At 40.0% G+C, this 15,534-nt stretch overlaps 1 protein-coding gene across 1 annotated transcript; it reads right to left on the bottom strand.

The window, feature by feature from the left end:
- Nucleotides 1-25: 25 nt before the first annotated feature.
- clint1a (clathrin interactor 1a) lies at nucleotides 26-13,272 on the bottom strand. The gene is made up of 12 exons (XM_017433049.3): nucleotides 13,100-13,272; nucleotides 9,136-9,240; nucleotides 8,346-8,442; nucleotides 8,084-8,192; nucleotides 7,551-7,715; nucleotides 7,178-7,361; nucleotides 6,638-6,854; nucleotides 6,451-6,541; nucleotides 5,924-5,989; nucleotides 5,122-5,429; nucleotides 2,429-2,612; nucleotides 26-2,296 (listed from the first exon to the last, which is right to left on the bottom strand). The coding sequence occupies exons 1-12, from the start codon at nucleotides 13,138-13,140 to the stop codon at nucleotides 1,989-1,991; spliced, it is 1,875 nt and encodes a 624-aa protein (XP_017288538.1). The 5' UTR covers nucleotides 13,141-13,272; the 3' UTR covers nucleotides 26-1,988.
- Nucleotides 13,273-15,534: the final 2,262 nt, after the last annotated feature.

Genomic DNA, 15,534 nt, shown 5'->3' with positions numbered 1-15,534 from the left:
ACAGCGCACCAAATAACACACATCATTAACAAATTTAAATCAACTGTTTAATGTTCTCCAGAAGGAATCTTGACGTGTAAATCAAATCAGAGAGGGAATAATGCAAAAAGAAAGAAAAAAAAAATTGTCATTTTTCTCAAAGGATTTTCGTACATTTGCACACCCTAGTGTTTCAGTAACAATTCAGTTTTAAAAAGGAGCAGATTTAAAGTAGAAAACAAAAATAATTATTATTAAACAATTTCTACTGATATACATTAGAAAATAAAAAATATAGAGATTTTGGTCATCTTAATGCTTCAGACATCAATGGAAGGCTACTGTGTGTTACTGTGCTCAGCCTCTCGAGCCCTTGGGAGAGAAGGAAAGTACAAGTTCAGTCCTCCTGAGGCTGCTGAATCCACTGTCCTCTTCTCGTCAGTAAATTATTCATCTCACAGACATACTTTATAAAAAAAAAGAAAAAAATGTCAGGTCGCCACGATATAATTTTGATTATCAATCACTCGCTGCGAGGGTCAGGGAGCGCCCGTCACAGAGGCGGGCCGTCGTGTACATCTGATCGGGGCTGATCGTTCTGTGCCAGCCCCTCCGTGGATTTCTCATTTCACCCACACCGCATTCTGCAACCCCACAGCTGGCAAAAAGCGCTTCCCTCCCCTCACACAATTACCTAAACCTAATGCGCTGTTAAACACCGGCACTTGGACTGATTGTTGGGACAATAAAAGTTGTTGCACTGACGTGCGGCGTTAATGAAACTGGATGGTACGATTTAACCAAGACGCAGCGGGTAACATTTAACACAGATGCATTTTACAATCTTAACAGTCTGACATAACAAAAAAAAACCTGAGGTCCTGTGTGTTTTTTGACGCAAGCACTGGCTTGAAGACGTGGAATTTTTTTTCTTTATTTAAAAAAAAACAAACAAAAAAAAAAAAGGTGCTTGGGATGAACAAAACATCGTAAAACAATTATTCAATTTGCTTGTGCTGTCTGCGCAGACAGCAACACTACGCTACACAGGACAGAAACTTCATTTTGAGAGTTTTCTACAAACCTGTCTCCGAGGAGAAAAGGCAGATTTTTCAGGCACTGCGGGCTGTAATGAAGACCCCATACGCACTGCATGACATCTTTTTTTTTTGTTTCCTGATTATCTCACTTGGACACAAACCGACTAGTATTCTTCTTAAGTAAAAAATATAGATATATTATAATAAGAAAGGCCACCAATTATGTTTTACGGTAGGAGAAACCCTGCTGCTGCTTTCACTGCAAACCCCAAGTGTAACCCTCAAAGCCACACTCGGAGCGCCGACACTTCTGTACAGAGGATGTCATGTCATGCTTCCTTTAGGTCTTCATTCACACGAGTTTGGTCTGTATCATACAACCTGACACACAGTTACTGCCTCTCGTAACTTCATAACTTATTGCAGGGGCTCAAAAATGTCTATTTACATGTCATAGGAAGATAGAGTACCCCCCCCAAAAAAAAAGACAAACAAAAGAGGTAACTTGACATTCTTCAATATGAGTTAGAAAGTTAAAATGGCTGATCATTGTTATCCAAATGTACGATTAGGTTAAGATATTGAGAAGGCATTCTCAACAAAAATTCTGCAGCTACTAATGTTTTTTTTTTCTTTTTTGCTATTCTGCTGATTTCACTTGATTTGAGGTTATAAAGCAAATCCCCATTTTCTCAGGCACTTTCTCATTGACTCATTAATCAGACGGACACGCTAACATCAGTGGGTCTGTCTGACCACCGTCCTAGACCACACAGATCATTGGTTCAATCAACACACATTCATTTAGATCCACGTCACTACATAACTTATAAAATACAGATTGCAGGGTGTTGGTAAAAAGATAGTTGACATTATTTCAAGTACTCTGTTTGGAGCTCATGACGATCCTTCACCAATGGACGGCAAGTGACTGCCACCACTTCTCGTAATCTTTGCTTGCCCGTTCCGTCACTTTCCAAAGTTGCCAAAGTCAGCGAAGGCGTCGTGTTTGGGCTGTTGGACCATTGCAGGGTTCATTCCCATTCCCATTCCCATCCCCATCCCCATGGCACCAGGCATCCCCATGGTCATACCTGCCTGTGACATTCCCATGTTCATGCCCATCCCCATCATGCCCTGGTTAGGAGCCATGCCCATACCCATTCCCATTCCAGCACCGGGGTGCATCATGGTATTGACAGGTGGCCTGACTGTTGTTGTTCCAAGACTCATACCGGAAAATCCCTGGGAGAGCATATTGGCAGGTGTCTGATTGCCTGGAGAAAAAAAAAACAACAAGAAAAAAACAAGGGTTAAATACCAAAATACTGGATTGACAAGATGTTTTTGAAAGAAAAACAAAACAAAACAAAAAAAACCTGACTACATTTGTCACTGCCTAATCTCACCATGCTGGAGGGTGTTGAGACTCGGCTGGCTAGGCTTGGGAGGAGTCATGCCTGGCCCCAGAAAGTCCAGGCTGATGTTAACAGAGTGATCCGACCAGGTGGACGGGAGAGATGCTTTGGCTCCTGCACTTTGAGAGGCCCCTCCCTGCTGCACCAGCTGTGGTTGTAGAGGGCCTCCCATGTTCTGGATGGGAAAGACACAGAGGCATGTAAGCACTGATACAAGAGCTAATTCATACCAGACACCCAACAGATGTGTACACAAGATGAAAAGCTGTGTTTTTGTTTAGGTTTTTTTGAGAATTCAAGGCCTCGAACCTTCACTGTGACCCACTTAACCCTCTGAGTCTGTCAGAAGAATCAGCTAAAGCAACTGGATAAACCAGACAGAGTTGGTGTCATTAAGCAAAACAAAGAACAAGTTTTTTTTGTTTTTCTTTAAAGTAGGTCAAGAACCTTTTCACAAACAAACAAACAAAAAAAACAACCAGTCCACATATGCAAGCTTTTGTTGGGTTTGTTGTGTTCTTGAAAGTCACATCTCATTCCTTTCATTCTGTGTCAGTAACGGGGGGAGTGGGCGGTCTCTGGGGGAGGTTTGCATCTGGTGAAGCTGAACGTTATTGCCCCGCAATCATTTTGGCCCTCTGTCTTTCACTCAACACAATGTGGGTCTCAGTCGCACAGGCTTTCCAGCAAGGAGAACTAAATTGTGCGCCGGAGGATCAAGGAGTAACTTTCCCATTTCACATTTAACGCAATCATCGATCAAGAAAGTTCGTCTTAATGTTAAATGCTGAACTAATTCGAGACACTGCCGTGTTTTGCACAATGTTACTGGTCAGTAATAGAATTTAACTGGAATCATAATTAAGCTAAAGTCGGAACAGAGAGAGAATGAGGATTTAAAAAGGTTGAAATCTTCTTGTTTATAATCAATAAATAATTATCTCTAGGTAGACAAACTGGTATCTTTTTTCTTAATGTTGCCAGATTACACTGATGATCTGCTAATTACCTGGTTTGTCCTGGGGTTTTGGATTAAAGCGGTTCTGACAGGCAGTATCAGTTCAGTCTTCACAATTAAGCTGCTACATTAACAAGCACCTTTCCTCAGTAAAAAATAAAAAAAAGAAATAGCTGATAGAAACTAAATGTTGAGGGAGGGGCAAGTAGTCCAGGACACTGTCACCATAGCAACTTGCTAAGATCAAGCTGGAAGCATTGCAGTTTCCCAGCATACTGATGTTTTTAGTGCTCTCCTGACTCATGGTCATTACTAACCAACAAGAGAGAGGCCTTTAGTAGCTTAGATCTTTTTTTTTAATTTAAACAAAGTTTATTTGTGACCTTATGACCTTCCCCTTTTATTGGTCTGAAATTTCTTCCCATTTGCCCACCATGATTCTTGTCTGTGGATTACAGTCTGAACTGCTGAGATGGTTTTGTTGCCCTTTCCAGTTTGATAATCATTAGTGGCTCTTTTACTGAGGCTCTCATAAAGCTCCTTTGTTCTCGTCAGGAAAGACTTTCACAGCTTCTTGCTCTTTAAAACAAGTTGCTCACTTGTAGCTCACTGTCATCTTGCAAAAAGGAAGAACTCTAAGTGCACCACCATATTTAGGAGGTTCAGTATCTTGTGCCACTTGCAGATAGATGTGCGTTTCAAGTCACTATCAGCTCAGCCTCTCCCACACAATGAAATAAATGCTTCGTCTCCACCCAACTTCAACTTGCAAATTAACAAATTAACTTTCTCTTGATGGCATTTTTTTTCTTTTTTTTTTTTTTTTTTTAAATCAGCAGTGAAGATGTTCACTTAACTCAAGATAAGAAGACGAAGAATAACAAATATTTTGTCTAGTTTTCTATCCACTGGCACATCTGACTACTTTTAATGATTTATTATTTTTTTTACCTCCCACTGAATGTTTTAAGTTCATAAATCTGCTTTTGTCAATAAATAACCATCAGCAGCTCCAATTCAGCAAACTAAGAAACCTTACCAAAAAAATAAGTTTATTATTATTATTTTTTTTTTTATGTTAACCTTTAAAAGCGTCAGGAAATTTAAGTGAAGTGGTTCAATATTCCATAATAAGACGGGTGTTTTACGGCCGGCTGGATGTTTTGTTGGTTTAGAGTTTGGATTCGTAGTGAAGTGTTTGAACAACAAATGGCAGTTCAACAGGAGACGAGGGTCAAGGTTTGTGCCTGAGATGGGAGGTTTCCACAAGTCAAATTTGAGTAGTTTTCAAGCACCATCAAGATGAGTACAATTTTCCCAGAATATAAAAACATTTAAAACACCAAAATACAGTTCGAGCACTTTGAAGGAGTTTAAGAACTAGGAGATCTTTTCTATTTATCTCTGTAGTAGTTCGGTCTAAGTGTATCACAGAGTTTCATTCAGGAGCCTATAGTTATTTCAAATTTTTTGGGGAAAAAAAAGGAGTATGTTCTTTTTAAAAAGTCTATATTTTTAGGCTCTCTGTACTCATTTAGAACCCCAGAAACAACAACAACAAAAAAGTTTCTAAAGGAACATGAGACAGCATGGTGATGTGATCTGCAGATATTTTGCTTCCGCTTGTTTTCCATTTATGCCAGACACATGAGTTTTTTGTCCTTGATATTATCTAAATTAATTATTAATAAAAAATGCTCACGTGTTTGAGCACAGCCGAGCGTACCTGTGACATAGACTGAGGAAAGGCTGTGGTGCTCATGGTCTGTGTGCTGTGCATGTTGAAATTGAGGCTCTGGGAGGAGGTGATGGATTGAGTCGGTACCATCAAGTCAAACAGGTCTGCTGAAGCCGAGGCCGGAGCTAGAACCGGGGCAGGGGCAGGGGCCGGAGCCGGGGCAGTAGGAGGAACGGCTGTCATGCCTCCAAAAAAGTCATTTCCACTTGTGTCAGCACTCTGAGCAGATCCTGGAATCTGACCTCCAGGAAAGGCATTCCATTCACCGAACTCTCCGTTGGTGTTAGAGGTTGTAGCTGGTGTCACATGGTGGAAACAAAACAAACAAGCAAGCAAATGTTATTGTCCATCCTTGCCTTCCACGTCTAAGATTTATTATAGGAGCTCAGCAAGTAATTCCAAAATTCAGAGCACAGAATCTATACAAGCCGATGTGAACATGTAGATGCAAGAACAAACTAAAAGCCTAATTTTGTGAGCAGAGTTTAACTTCATCCAGGAAATTTTCAGTGACCACTAGTGCCACGTTTTAAATTTTCATTGAACTGGCCCGGCCTGTTGTCTCCTTCCAGCTCCATGAACAACTTCTTCTGTCCCCGTCTACTTGTCATCCATAACAGGAGTTGATGTGTGTCTGTTCTTATTATGCAGAGCAGGTAGCAGGCTCCATATGGCAGGGCACCCCCCTCCCACCCCAAGATTTCTTTGAATATTCTAGCAGTACAACTGCAACAGGACAGCATATCCAGACACACACGCCAACAAAAAAGAAAAAACTCCTGAAACATACCAGATCCTGAGGACAGTCCAGTTGAGGCAGCAGATGAGGTGAAGTCAGCAAATCCACCAACAAAGTCTGCATTGAGAAACAAACAAAAACAAGTCCGTGTGAAACAGGTACATTCCCGGCGAGGTGCTTGGATAGTTAGCATTCCTGGAGTGTCATAGGAGGGAGAGGAGAGGTGGTGGCAGTGGCAAGGTGGAAGAAGCCAAACATCTGTTCAGCGCGCCCACCCTCTCCATTCACAAGGGACTCCTCCAAAACACATCTGCTGTAGTTAGTTCCTATAGATCAACTCCCTCCCCCTGCAGTCCCCAAAATCTGAGGCTGGTATCAGCAGCAGAGCAGCATCATTTGAAACAGAGTCAAGAGCCTGTAGCCATGATGGGTTTTTTTCCCTATTCAGATTATTCCTGGATTAAGTGATTCCTAAAAATTTAGCAACTACTAGTGATTTCTTTGATTCCAGTTTGTCAACTGAAACCACAGAAGAACAACTGGTGCCGCAGCTTTATTAGATATTAGTCCCATTTTACCTGAGGCAGCAGGCTGGCTAGGTGTTGTGTCCGCCATTAATAGGTCAGCTAGACCTGCGCTGGCAGGCTGGGGAGCTGCTGCCGACTGGGTCTAGATAAAAAAAAAAAAAAAATTAATCACAAATAAGTGTAAACTGAGATCCGTTTTGTTTTGTTTGTTTGTTTCCATGAAACGTGCATGTTGTACCTGTTTGGCAGTGGTGTCTGGGCTCTTGTCTCCTGTGTAGTTAGCGGCAGCCCCCAGGTCCACTTTTTTGGACGGTACGGCTTTCTTCCGTGTTGCTGTCGTTTCTGTCGCTTGGACAATCTGTACGCTCTTGGTTGTAACAGTCTCCTCTTCATCTTTGAACTCTTTCTTTGACCGACTGTTGTAAGACGAACGATCCCGGTCCTCTTCATGGTCGCTGTTAAGGGAAAAACATTTTGAGGTGAAATAAAGCAGAGCAGTCCTCTGTAAGTGGACATTTTAGGGAGATTAAATTTTTAAGAACGGAATTATTGCACACCTAAGCAGTTGTGTTAAAAAAAAAAAAAAATCTGCCCAACATGGCTGTGCCAGCCACTTTCAGCATTTAATGCAGTATGGAGCTGTTGTCAAACTCCATAAATCACAAAATGGGCTCTTATTCATGTGATTGCATGACAAAAATTGCGTCAAACCTGGTTTTTTTGTTTTTGTTTTTTTACATATACCACAACAGTTAATCCTGCACCAAATTTCTCCTACCTGAATCGATCTGGTGAGTCGTCTCTGTCCTTCTTCCTGAACCTGTTTATGGTATCATCAATGGTACTACCAATTGTGTCCTTGAGCTCCCCAAACTTTTCACTGAAGGGAAAAGGCCCTTTACTTTTGTCCCAATCGTCGTCCCACTTTCCTCGGTTCTCACTGGAGTCGTACCTGTCGCCAGCTAACGAGAAGGAAAAAGAAGATACAGTCAACTGTGATTTTTATTTTATTTTTTACACTATTACATTGAAAATACATTCACAAGTATCCAAGTAAATATTGTACAGGGAAGCAAGTATATCTAAGTACACTATATATATATATATATATATATATATATATGTACATTGAGTGTTTTGATATTACTTACAGTAACCTTTATAGCCCATAGAGTTGGAGGATACACCGACGTATTTGTCTTTGTTCTTTTTTGCCTTTTTTCGTTCTTCCCTAAGCCTCTCATCATCCTGAACAAACTCCACAAGCTCCTTCACCTTCTGACGCACATTTACACCCTGATCCTTCCCATTTTCATCTAGAGATAGAGATTGAAGACAAAAGAAACATATTGGGATGAATTCACACTTTGCAAAGTTGAATATCATGAATAAACATCTTGGTACAGCTGAGTGTCCCTACTAAAATCTTAAATATATTATTCACATACTTAAAAAGAATGAAAGCAGCTTCAGGGCAGTGTGTGTGTGTGTGTGTGTGTGTGTGTGTGTGTGTGTGTGTGTGTGTTAAACAGTCCTAAGCACCTCCATCTTTTTATTACAGCTCACACGAAAACTATTGATAAGAAACACTCAATATTATAGCCTCAATGTGCAGAGAAACATCAGTAAATCAGTTTAGGCTCAAAAACAGTAAATTAAGATGAATACCAGAAGCATACCATACCTACGAAGTGGTAACTTTCTAATGATCTAAGGTCATAAAGATGTTCTCTGGTGCTGGTTACAACCCTCTCTGATCCATTTCTGATTAGATGGGCCAACAGCAGCAGAGACTGTGAAAGGAATGATGAACAGCAGTTAAAGCAAAATGTCCCTGGACTGATTCTTCCTCCAACGAGACTGAATTTTAACCTTAATCAAAACTGGACCGAGCATTTAGGCTTGAAAGCAGTACTGCGTCACCATTAGGCCATCCTGTAACACACCTTGTAGACTCTCCTCCAGTTCTTCTTGTTGTCCCTCAGCATGCGGGCCCACAGCATGTTCATCACCTCTGGGAATTGCTCATACATGAAGGTGGCTCTGTTTATACAAACATTCACCAAAGAATAGGAGACGGGACTCATTGTTTTTTAGTGGAGAAAATGTCACTTTCAATGAATGTCATCAAACAACCGGACAAGAAAGCCCACTGAACTCGTCTTTAATAACAACCAACAAAGAAGAAACTTAAACTAAATTTAAAGGTTTTATGTGATTTTCTTGTTCTCTACATTTTACTCCTTTGTTTGCATAATACCTAAACTGATATTTAAAAAAAACACTTCAACAAAAAAAATACAGGAATTTTCATCATTTTTGTCCATAGACTAAAAGTAGCCCTGAACTGGCAAAGACAAAGCAGAAAGTACAGTGAAGTGTGGACTTCAGCAGAGAAACAAGTAAAGCATGCAGGACAGTGACCCTTGAGGACCAGGACAGGACACAGCTGGCCTACAGGACATTAAATGATCGCATCATGCACACGTTTCAGACATCACAAGGCTTCCATTCAGTGCCATGAAAAACAGTTCATTTTTGCTGACCATCTGCCTTGATTCTGGCTGGGACAAGTATAGCATTCATTTTGTGTTGGGTCATAATAATAATAAAACAACTAAAAACATTAGAAGTACAAAACAATCCACAGGAAACAGATTTCCATGACTGTGGTTTGTGTTTATTTACAAAACCACCTTAAGGATTTTCAGCTGGACGTGTTTTTGTTCTCCTTACCTTGATATTTCAGTCATTAGCTGTCCTGATGGTCCCCACGGATCGTCATTGGTGGCTTCTCTGACTTTAGACTCCACCTCCGAGTAGTTCATCACTACGTTGGTTCTATGGATGAAAAATCAACAACGTTGCTGCTAAAATTAGGCATTCTGTTCCGAGTTCTGCATGCGGCGCTCCACTGAAACCAACAACGTGTAATAATGAATGAAGGGTGTGGCTGTCGTGAAGCAACCTAAGTCCATTTGTAAGCGCCAACTACAACAACAGAAAGGACTCAACAAGCTAATGCAAATCTAGACACCATATACATGCATTATTTAAAACTGAAATAATAATGAGTAAAACAAGTTTGGGCTGATTGCAGATGAGGTTTTTCCTGTTCATGCTACAAGAAAAAAAAAAAAGGAACTCAAGTAGGAAGAATTCAACTTGAATTCTCAAACAAATGCAGTTTAGCAGAGACTTTTCTTCTAAACAGACTGTATTTTACAAAGAATTATGATAAATAAAAGAAAAAAATGCTCCATCATATAATGTTTGTTCAACCAACCTTGTGAACTTTTTTGGAAATGTAATGATAACGAATCAAACTGAAAAAAGTCAAACTCTGAGCATTAAATATTTATCTAGACTAGAAAGTTGACAAAACTTTCATCAACTTATCTAAGACTTTTTATGCCGCATTATCCCCTATTTTTCTTTTTGCGGAACTTGGCAAGAGCACCTTTGTATAAAAAGATTCTGAATCATGATTGGACTATTTCTGATTGTGACAAGAGATCAAGCCAAAGCATTAGCTGATATCTATTCAGCAGTAACTGGGTAAACTGGTTCTGAGACAGACTGCCAATTTCTCCCTGTGACGCAATCACAGCTAATTTTTGCAACATCTGCGTCACAAAGGAGGCACATCTACTCTCAAAGCCTTGTGCTCAGAGTATGTTTAACCCTTACATGAGCCACAACTTATTAACTTGCATCAAAATGATTTCTTACACAAGCAAAGTTGTTTAACCTAAATCCAGAGATCCTTTTACAGATTATTAATCAAGCTGTGACAACTTTATTCAAGGCGAGGCAAACGAGGAATCTGAAACTTTTAGTTTTTTGTGTGTGTGTGCCACAAAAATGCCACATCAGCAATAAATGTAGAAGCAGATTTGTTCTACAACTGACAGATATTTAAGCTTTTTATGGTCCTGATAATAGGCTGTATTAGTATTTATCACTCCAGCGGGTAACTCTCTTCTATAAGATCTTTGTCAAACTGTTGAAAATGAAATGTATTTAGAAATGATCACTATTGGTGCTTTTTCCACAATCAGCCTCATACGAGGAGCATGGCTTACAGGAACTACTGAGAGGTCCCAGAACCTAATGCTGATGATAATATTCTTCATGCAACACTTGGTTTGGTCCTCAACAACACTTGGAAAAAAGACACCATTAGTTTTGAGCCTGCCTGCTTTGTAAAGCAACATTGTACGTTCTGAAACTCAAGGTGAAGAACGGCTCTTGAGCGTCTGACAGAAAACCACCATACGACGCGATGCAGTGATGCAATATTTTATCTCTTTACAAAGGCGGCTGCTGTCCTCTCTATCAGTGAGATCAAACGGAAGTTGTGATGCTCCCACAATGACACAGTAGCGCACTAATTTCCGGTGCTATAATGCTGTGTCAAAACATTTCCCCAGCTGCTGCTCATGAACTTTAGCGAATTTTATCTTTTGCGTATTAATGCCAGCAGAACAACAAATCAAAAAAATGGAAGTGGAATGTGGAAGTGTAAAGGCTCTTCAAAAAAATATATATATATTTTTTTTGTTTGTTTTAGTTTTAAACTGAATGTGCTAAGGTACATTTATACAAACAAAAATAACTCATTAAACACAATCTTTTAATCTCCAACATGTCCCAAAAATGAAATGAGAAAATAGGATAAAAGCAAATGCTTTAGAACAATCTCCCCCCAAAAAATAAATAACAATCATAGAATCTTTCCCCCTTTTCTTTTGTTTTTCTCCTTCTCTGACACACAAAGAACAAATATTATAAAAAGTAACGCTCTCGGAAGAGGAGTTAATTCAAAGGACTGAAGACACGAGTAGACTCAATAATGTTCTGTTGTACGGTTTGACAAAATCAGCCACTAAACCTTTGAAGTGGGGAAAAGTTGTGCAACACCCTACAGCACAGCCAACTCAGCACAGTTCAGTCAGCAGCTGGAAGTTAATATCAGCCCCAAACAGAACGAGGTATCGGTCAGTTTCAGAGACGGCTGGCAGAAAAGATCTACTGCTAAATACCTGCCCACTAGATCGCTGATCTACGCAGCACCTCCATGAAAAGATGCAAAGACCCACCAGAAACGTAAAAATACAAAACGTTGACAACGGGCAGTTTTCTTACACACTTTTACAAGCTACCTAGTTCTTCAGGCCTTCGTAGAGGCCTTTCGAAGTTCCCTTTGGCTGCTTTTTCACTTGTGTTCTGCCCAGCACTTGTTCCCAAACCACGGCAACATACTGTGCATTGCACGCTCGCCGAAGACAAAAGCAGCGCCAGGCCAAAAACAACCTCTCTGCAGCCGCTGAACAGCAGATGAAAGTCGTGTCTCTTAAGAAGCAGGAACAATACGAGCAAAGCCCCGACACAGGACCGGAGAGAAATGCATCACCCGTCAGCTGATCATCCCCTGTATGCCAAGTTTTCAGCTAAGAGCTCCTGTGGGAACCACCTCGGTGATGCTGAAATAGAATTTGAAGTCAGTAAATTTATCTATGTTACTTTCTTTTAAAGATTTGGCTAAAGAAATTAGTAAAATTGGGTCTATGTGATAGGCTGCATGTAATAAAATGCATAAAGATTAGATGTTGAAGTTGTCTGTTGTGTCTTGAAACAACATAAGTTCACCTCTTAAACTTAGGAGCCTCTTTTACCTGTATGACGGAAAAAAAATCCTCTGAATGAGACAAAAACAACCTTCGGAAAGTTTGAAAAAGTACAACTCAAGATCCCTTTAAAGAATTACAAGAAAGTCTGGCTCCTTTGAGGCGAAACAAGAAACAAATGAGGGACAATTCAGGGCTTTTACAAGGTGCTGTATACAGTATATTGAAGTTTGTATTTTATAGAAAGTAGCCATATATACAATAAGCAGCAAAACGATTGATCATTCATGAATAAGTACTCTGACACTGTAAATTAAAATACAGTGACAGCTTTATTAGGCGTGGAGCTGTAAAGAACATAATGTGACAATGGCACAAAAAGGTGTACCATGTTGCGCAGTGGGGAACTTTAAAGTGTTTAAAGCTTTTGCTGTTTCAGTTTAACAAACAAGTTTCATAACGCAGCAACTTGGCTGCCAAACCACTGTAATCCAGCCCTGTGTAGTAACTTTATTAATAAACAACTAGTACAGACAGCGTAACGCTGAGTGTAACTAACCTTGCAAGTGCCATCACGTTAAGTACTTAATACACCACGTTTAGTGGTTTAAACATATTTTCACACAACCGAAGCCAAAAGGTGACCAGCCGGGGGAAACTTTAACTTTTTAACAACCCCTGATTATTCAACAGAGGAGCTGTCAAACTAGCTTAGCTGACTAGCCTAGCCTAGAAACTACATAATTAGCTTACCAGCTAAGCGAGTTAGCATGAACCGTCGGAGAAATGGCACAGGAACAAGACGTTCAAACATATATTATAACCCCATAAAACGATATGGCAGGCAAACACGGAGTTCAAGGGGAAAATTTTATTTAATGTGCTGATAACACGCGATACTTTCACAGAGATAAACGGCGTTCGTAAAAGTTAGCTAACTCGCTATTAGCTTTCGAGCTAGCTAACTTGTTGGAGTGACGTCAAACTTTTGGGTACGTGTCTCTTTCAAACAGGTAAACTAAAGGCAAAAATGACACCAAATATTTAAAGTATAGTCGAAGGATACTCACGCTTTGTCAACCAACTCCCTAACTTTCCACATGTTCAGCATCTTGTGAAAAGGGGCTCTCTGCCTCGGCAAAACCCTTTTGCTCCAGACGAACACCGAAACCAAACCTTGAACTCTGAAAAGTAAACTATTCCTCACCTCCCTTTCAAGACAGGAGGCGCAAACGCACCACCAGGCAGACAGGAAAGGTTACTGAGAAATATGCCCTTGTGACGTCACTGGAGAGACGAAAAGCAGCCTGGGAGTTGTAGTTTTATTTCTTGTTGAACGACATCCATTCAACCACTATAAACTGATATTTGAACAAATGAATGAATTAAACTAACAAACAAAAAAGAAAAACAGTTCTTATTGATACTATATAAACTATTGGTCAGTGTTTAAATACGCTGACTTATATAAAAAATATTTATATTATTATTAAATTGTATTATATTATATTTTTGAAGTTCTTATGATGCACAGAATAACCATTTTCTCAGCTGATAGTACTGGTGCCCGATATTGTCTGATGCTGTCTTTGTATTCAGTTGTGTCAGTATAAATGTCAGTCATGGAAAAAGCCTACATATAATTTCCAAAAAGTTGAAACAATGTGTAAAATGTTACCCCAAGAGAATGCACCAATTTTAAAACTATTAGAACCATTTTTTAAAAAGCATATCAAAAGGTAAAGCAGAGAAATTAAATTTAACTTAAATAATATTTAATTTGAATTTTATACCAGTTGATTAAGATTTAAATTACAGCACATGACTCTAGTTTCCAAGCAACCTTTTGGGAAAGAGAAGCATTTTACAAAAAGCACAATAACATTTGCAAGTTTACTGTATGTCCAGAAGGAGAATCCTACAGACTAATTTATTTGTTTCTGCCTAAAAGAAGGAAATGTTTGCAATTTTATCCTCTACTGACATTAGTATTACATTTTACTTTCAGTTCATTTTTTAATTCCAGTTTGACTTGAGACAGCTCCTTTTACACCATTCTAAAACCTGTCTTTTTTTTTTGTCCATATGTGTCCCTCAGAACCATAATCTCCATCACAGCCAGCAGGTCACCACCCTCCATCCCTCCTCATCTGGCATTCAGGCATGCTACAGTGACCCAGTGATGCTGTGTGACAGGCCGGGCAGGGCGCTTGCTGTTTGTGTCAATCCAGATCAATCACTCCCTCTTCTGGACACACGACGTCATCAATGTGCGGAAAAGGTCACGGAGTGTGCTCAAGCCAGGCCTGATGTCACGAGCAGGGAGGTCAGCGCTGCAGCCATCGAACGGCTGAGTGTCATTTTAGATTCATACATGCTTGGCTTGTAAATAAGATCAATTGGTGCTCCATTGAAGAAGAAGAAGAAAAAACTCTCTAGGAGCGGTCATCTTGCTTATTTATTTATTACTACTCCAGTGACTGGGCGTGTGCAAAAAGTATTAAGACTCTTTGTCATATTGATTGGTAATCCAGGGGGTAACATAAGCCCTCGGGTGCCCTGCATTCGACAAGGTTTCTATTTTCTAATGATACATGTAAATATGGCCCATTGCTTACACTTCTATGGGTGAGAAGAAAGAAACAACACAATAGCCAAAATACAACCCATTTGATGGGGGGGAAAAAACAACAAGAAACAGCACTTAACGGCCCAGAATGCACTGCACCCAGGGGAGCAACCTCAATTACTGTTACACGTCCGAAAAGAAGAACTCTAGGAGAAGTGATTGCTTAGATGGAAATGGCTGTGTGTGTGTGTTTGTGCATGTGTGAGTGGGCTTTTTTTTTTCTTTTAGTTTTGTTTTTCTGTGGGTGTCGGCTGGAAGAGGATGGATGGAAAGGCACTCAGTTAAAAGATCTTTCAGGAACACTTTGCCTTGGTGACGTTGACGCGAGCTGTTGATTGACGTGCACTTCTCGACAGAAACCAGAGCTATCAACGTATCCTCTGCACATTAGGGATGGCACGGTCCTCGGGGAGGGGCCTAAGTGGTAAATGATGTTGCTCAAGACACTCTCTGTCAACAGCGTGTGTGTATCTGTGAGTATGTGAGTGCTGAGGATGGCAAAGCATTCAATCAGAGCTCTGATTGAAAAACCCCCAGTGTCCTTAAAGATCAGAATTCTGGAGACTGATGTATGGGATGTGTTTGCGAGTGTGTGCGCGAGTGTGTTGCAAAGGTGAATCTGAATGGTTTACAGTGTAAAAGAATAAATTCAAAAGAAAAACCGAAGTTTTGGAGGACCTTGTTGTAAACTACACATGAGCAAAATGTAGCCTGAAGGTCAAAAGTGGCCTTTGAATCACGTCCTTGCCATTCTTTATGTCCTTAAATTAAAACAAAACAACTACAAAATAAAATAGAATAAATCAACTTTTATTAATATATCTTGAGACAAACTAAAGGAAAGTCTGTACATCCTTTTGTACTTGTTTTCAAGAA

The sequence above is a fragment of the Kryptolebias marmoratus genome, linkage group LG9 (assembly GCF_001649575.2).
Source record: "Kryptolebias marmoratus isolate JLee-2015 linkage group LG9, ASM164957v2, whole genome shotgun sequence".
Taxonomy (NCBI): domain Eukaryota; kingdom Metazoa; phylum Chordata; class Actinopteri; order Cyprinodontiformes; family Rivulidae; genus Kryptolebias; species Kryptolebias marmoratus.
The sequence above is the reverse complement of the archived record's forward strand: the minus strand, read 5'-3'. Positions and strand labels throughout refer to the sequence as shown.

Coding starts and splice junctions, on each gene's coding strand:
- clint1a (XM_017433049.3), bottom strand. CDS start 13,140: ATGCTGAACATGTGGAAAGTTAGGGAGTTGGTTGACAAAGC. Junction 5,990..6,450: donor TAGCCAGCCTGCTGCCTCAG/GTAAAATGGGAC, acceptor TTCTCAATGCAG/ACTTTGTTGGTGGATTTGCT. Junction 2,297..2,428: donor TCTCAACACCCTCCAGCATG/GTGAGATTAGGC, acceptor TTTTTTCTCCAG/GCAATCAGACACCTGCCAAT.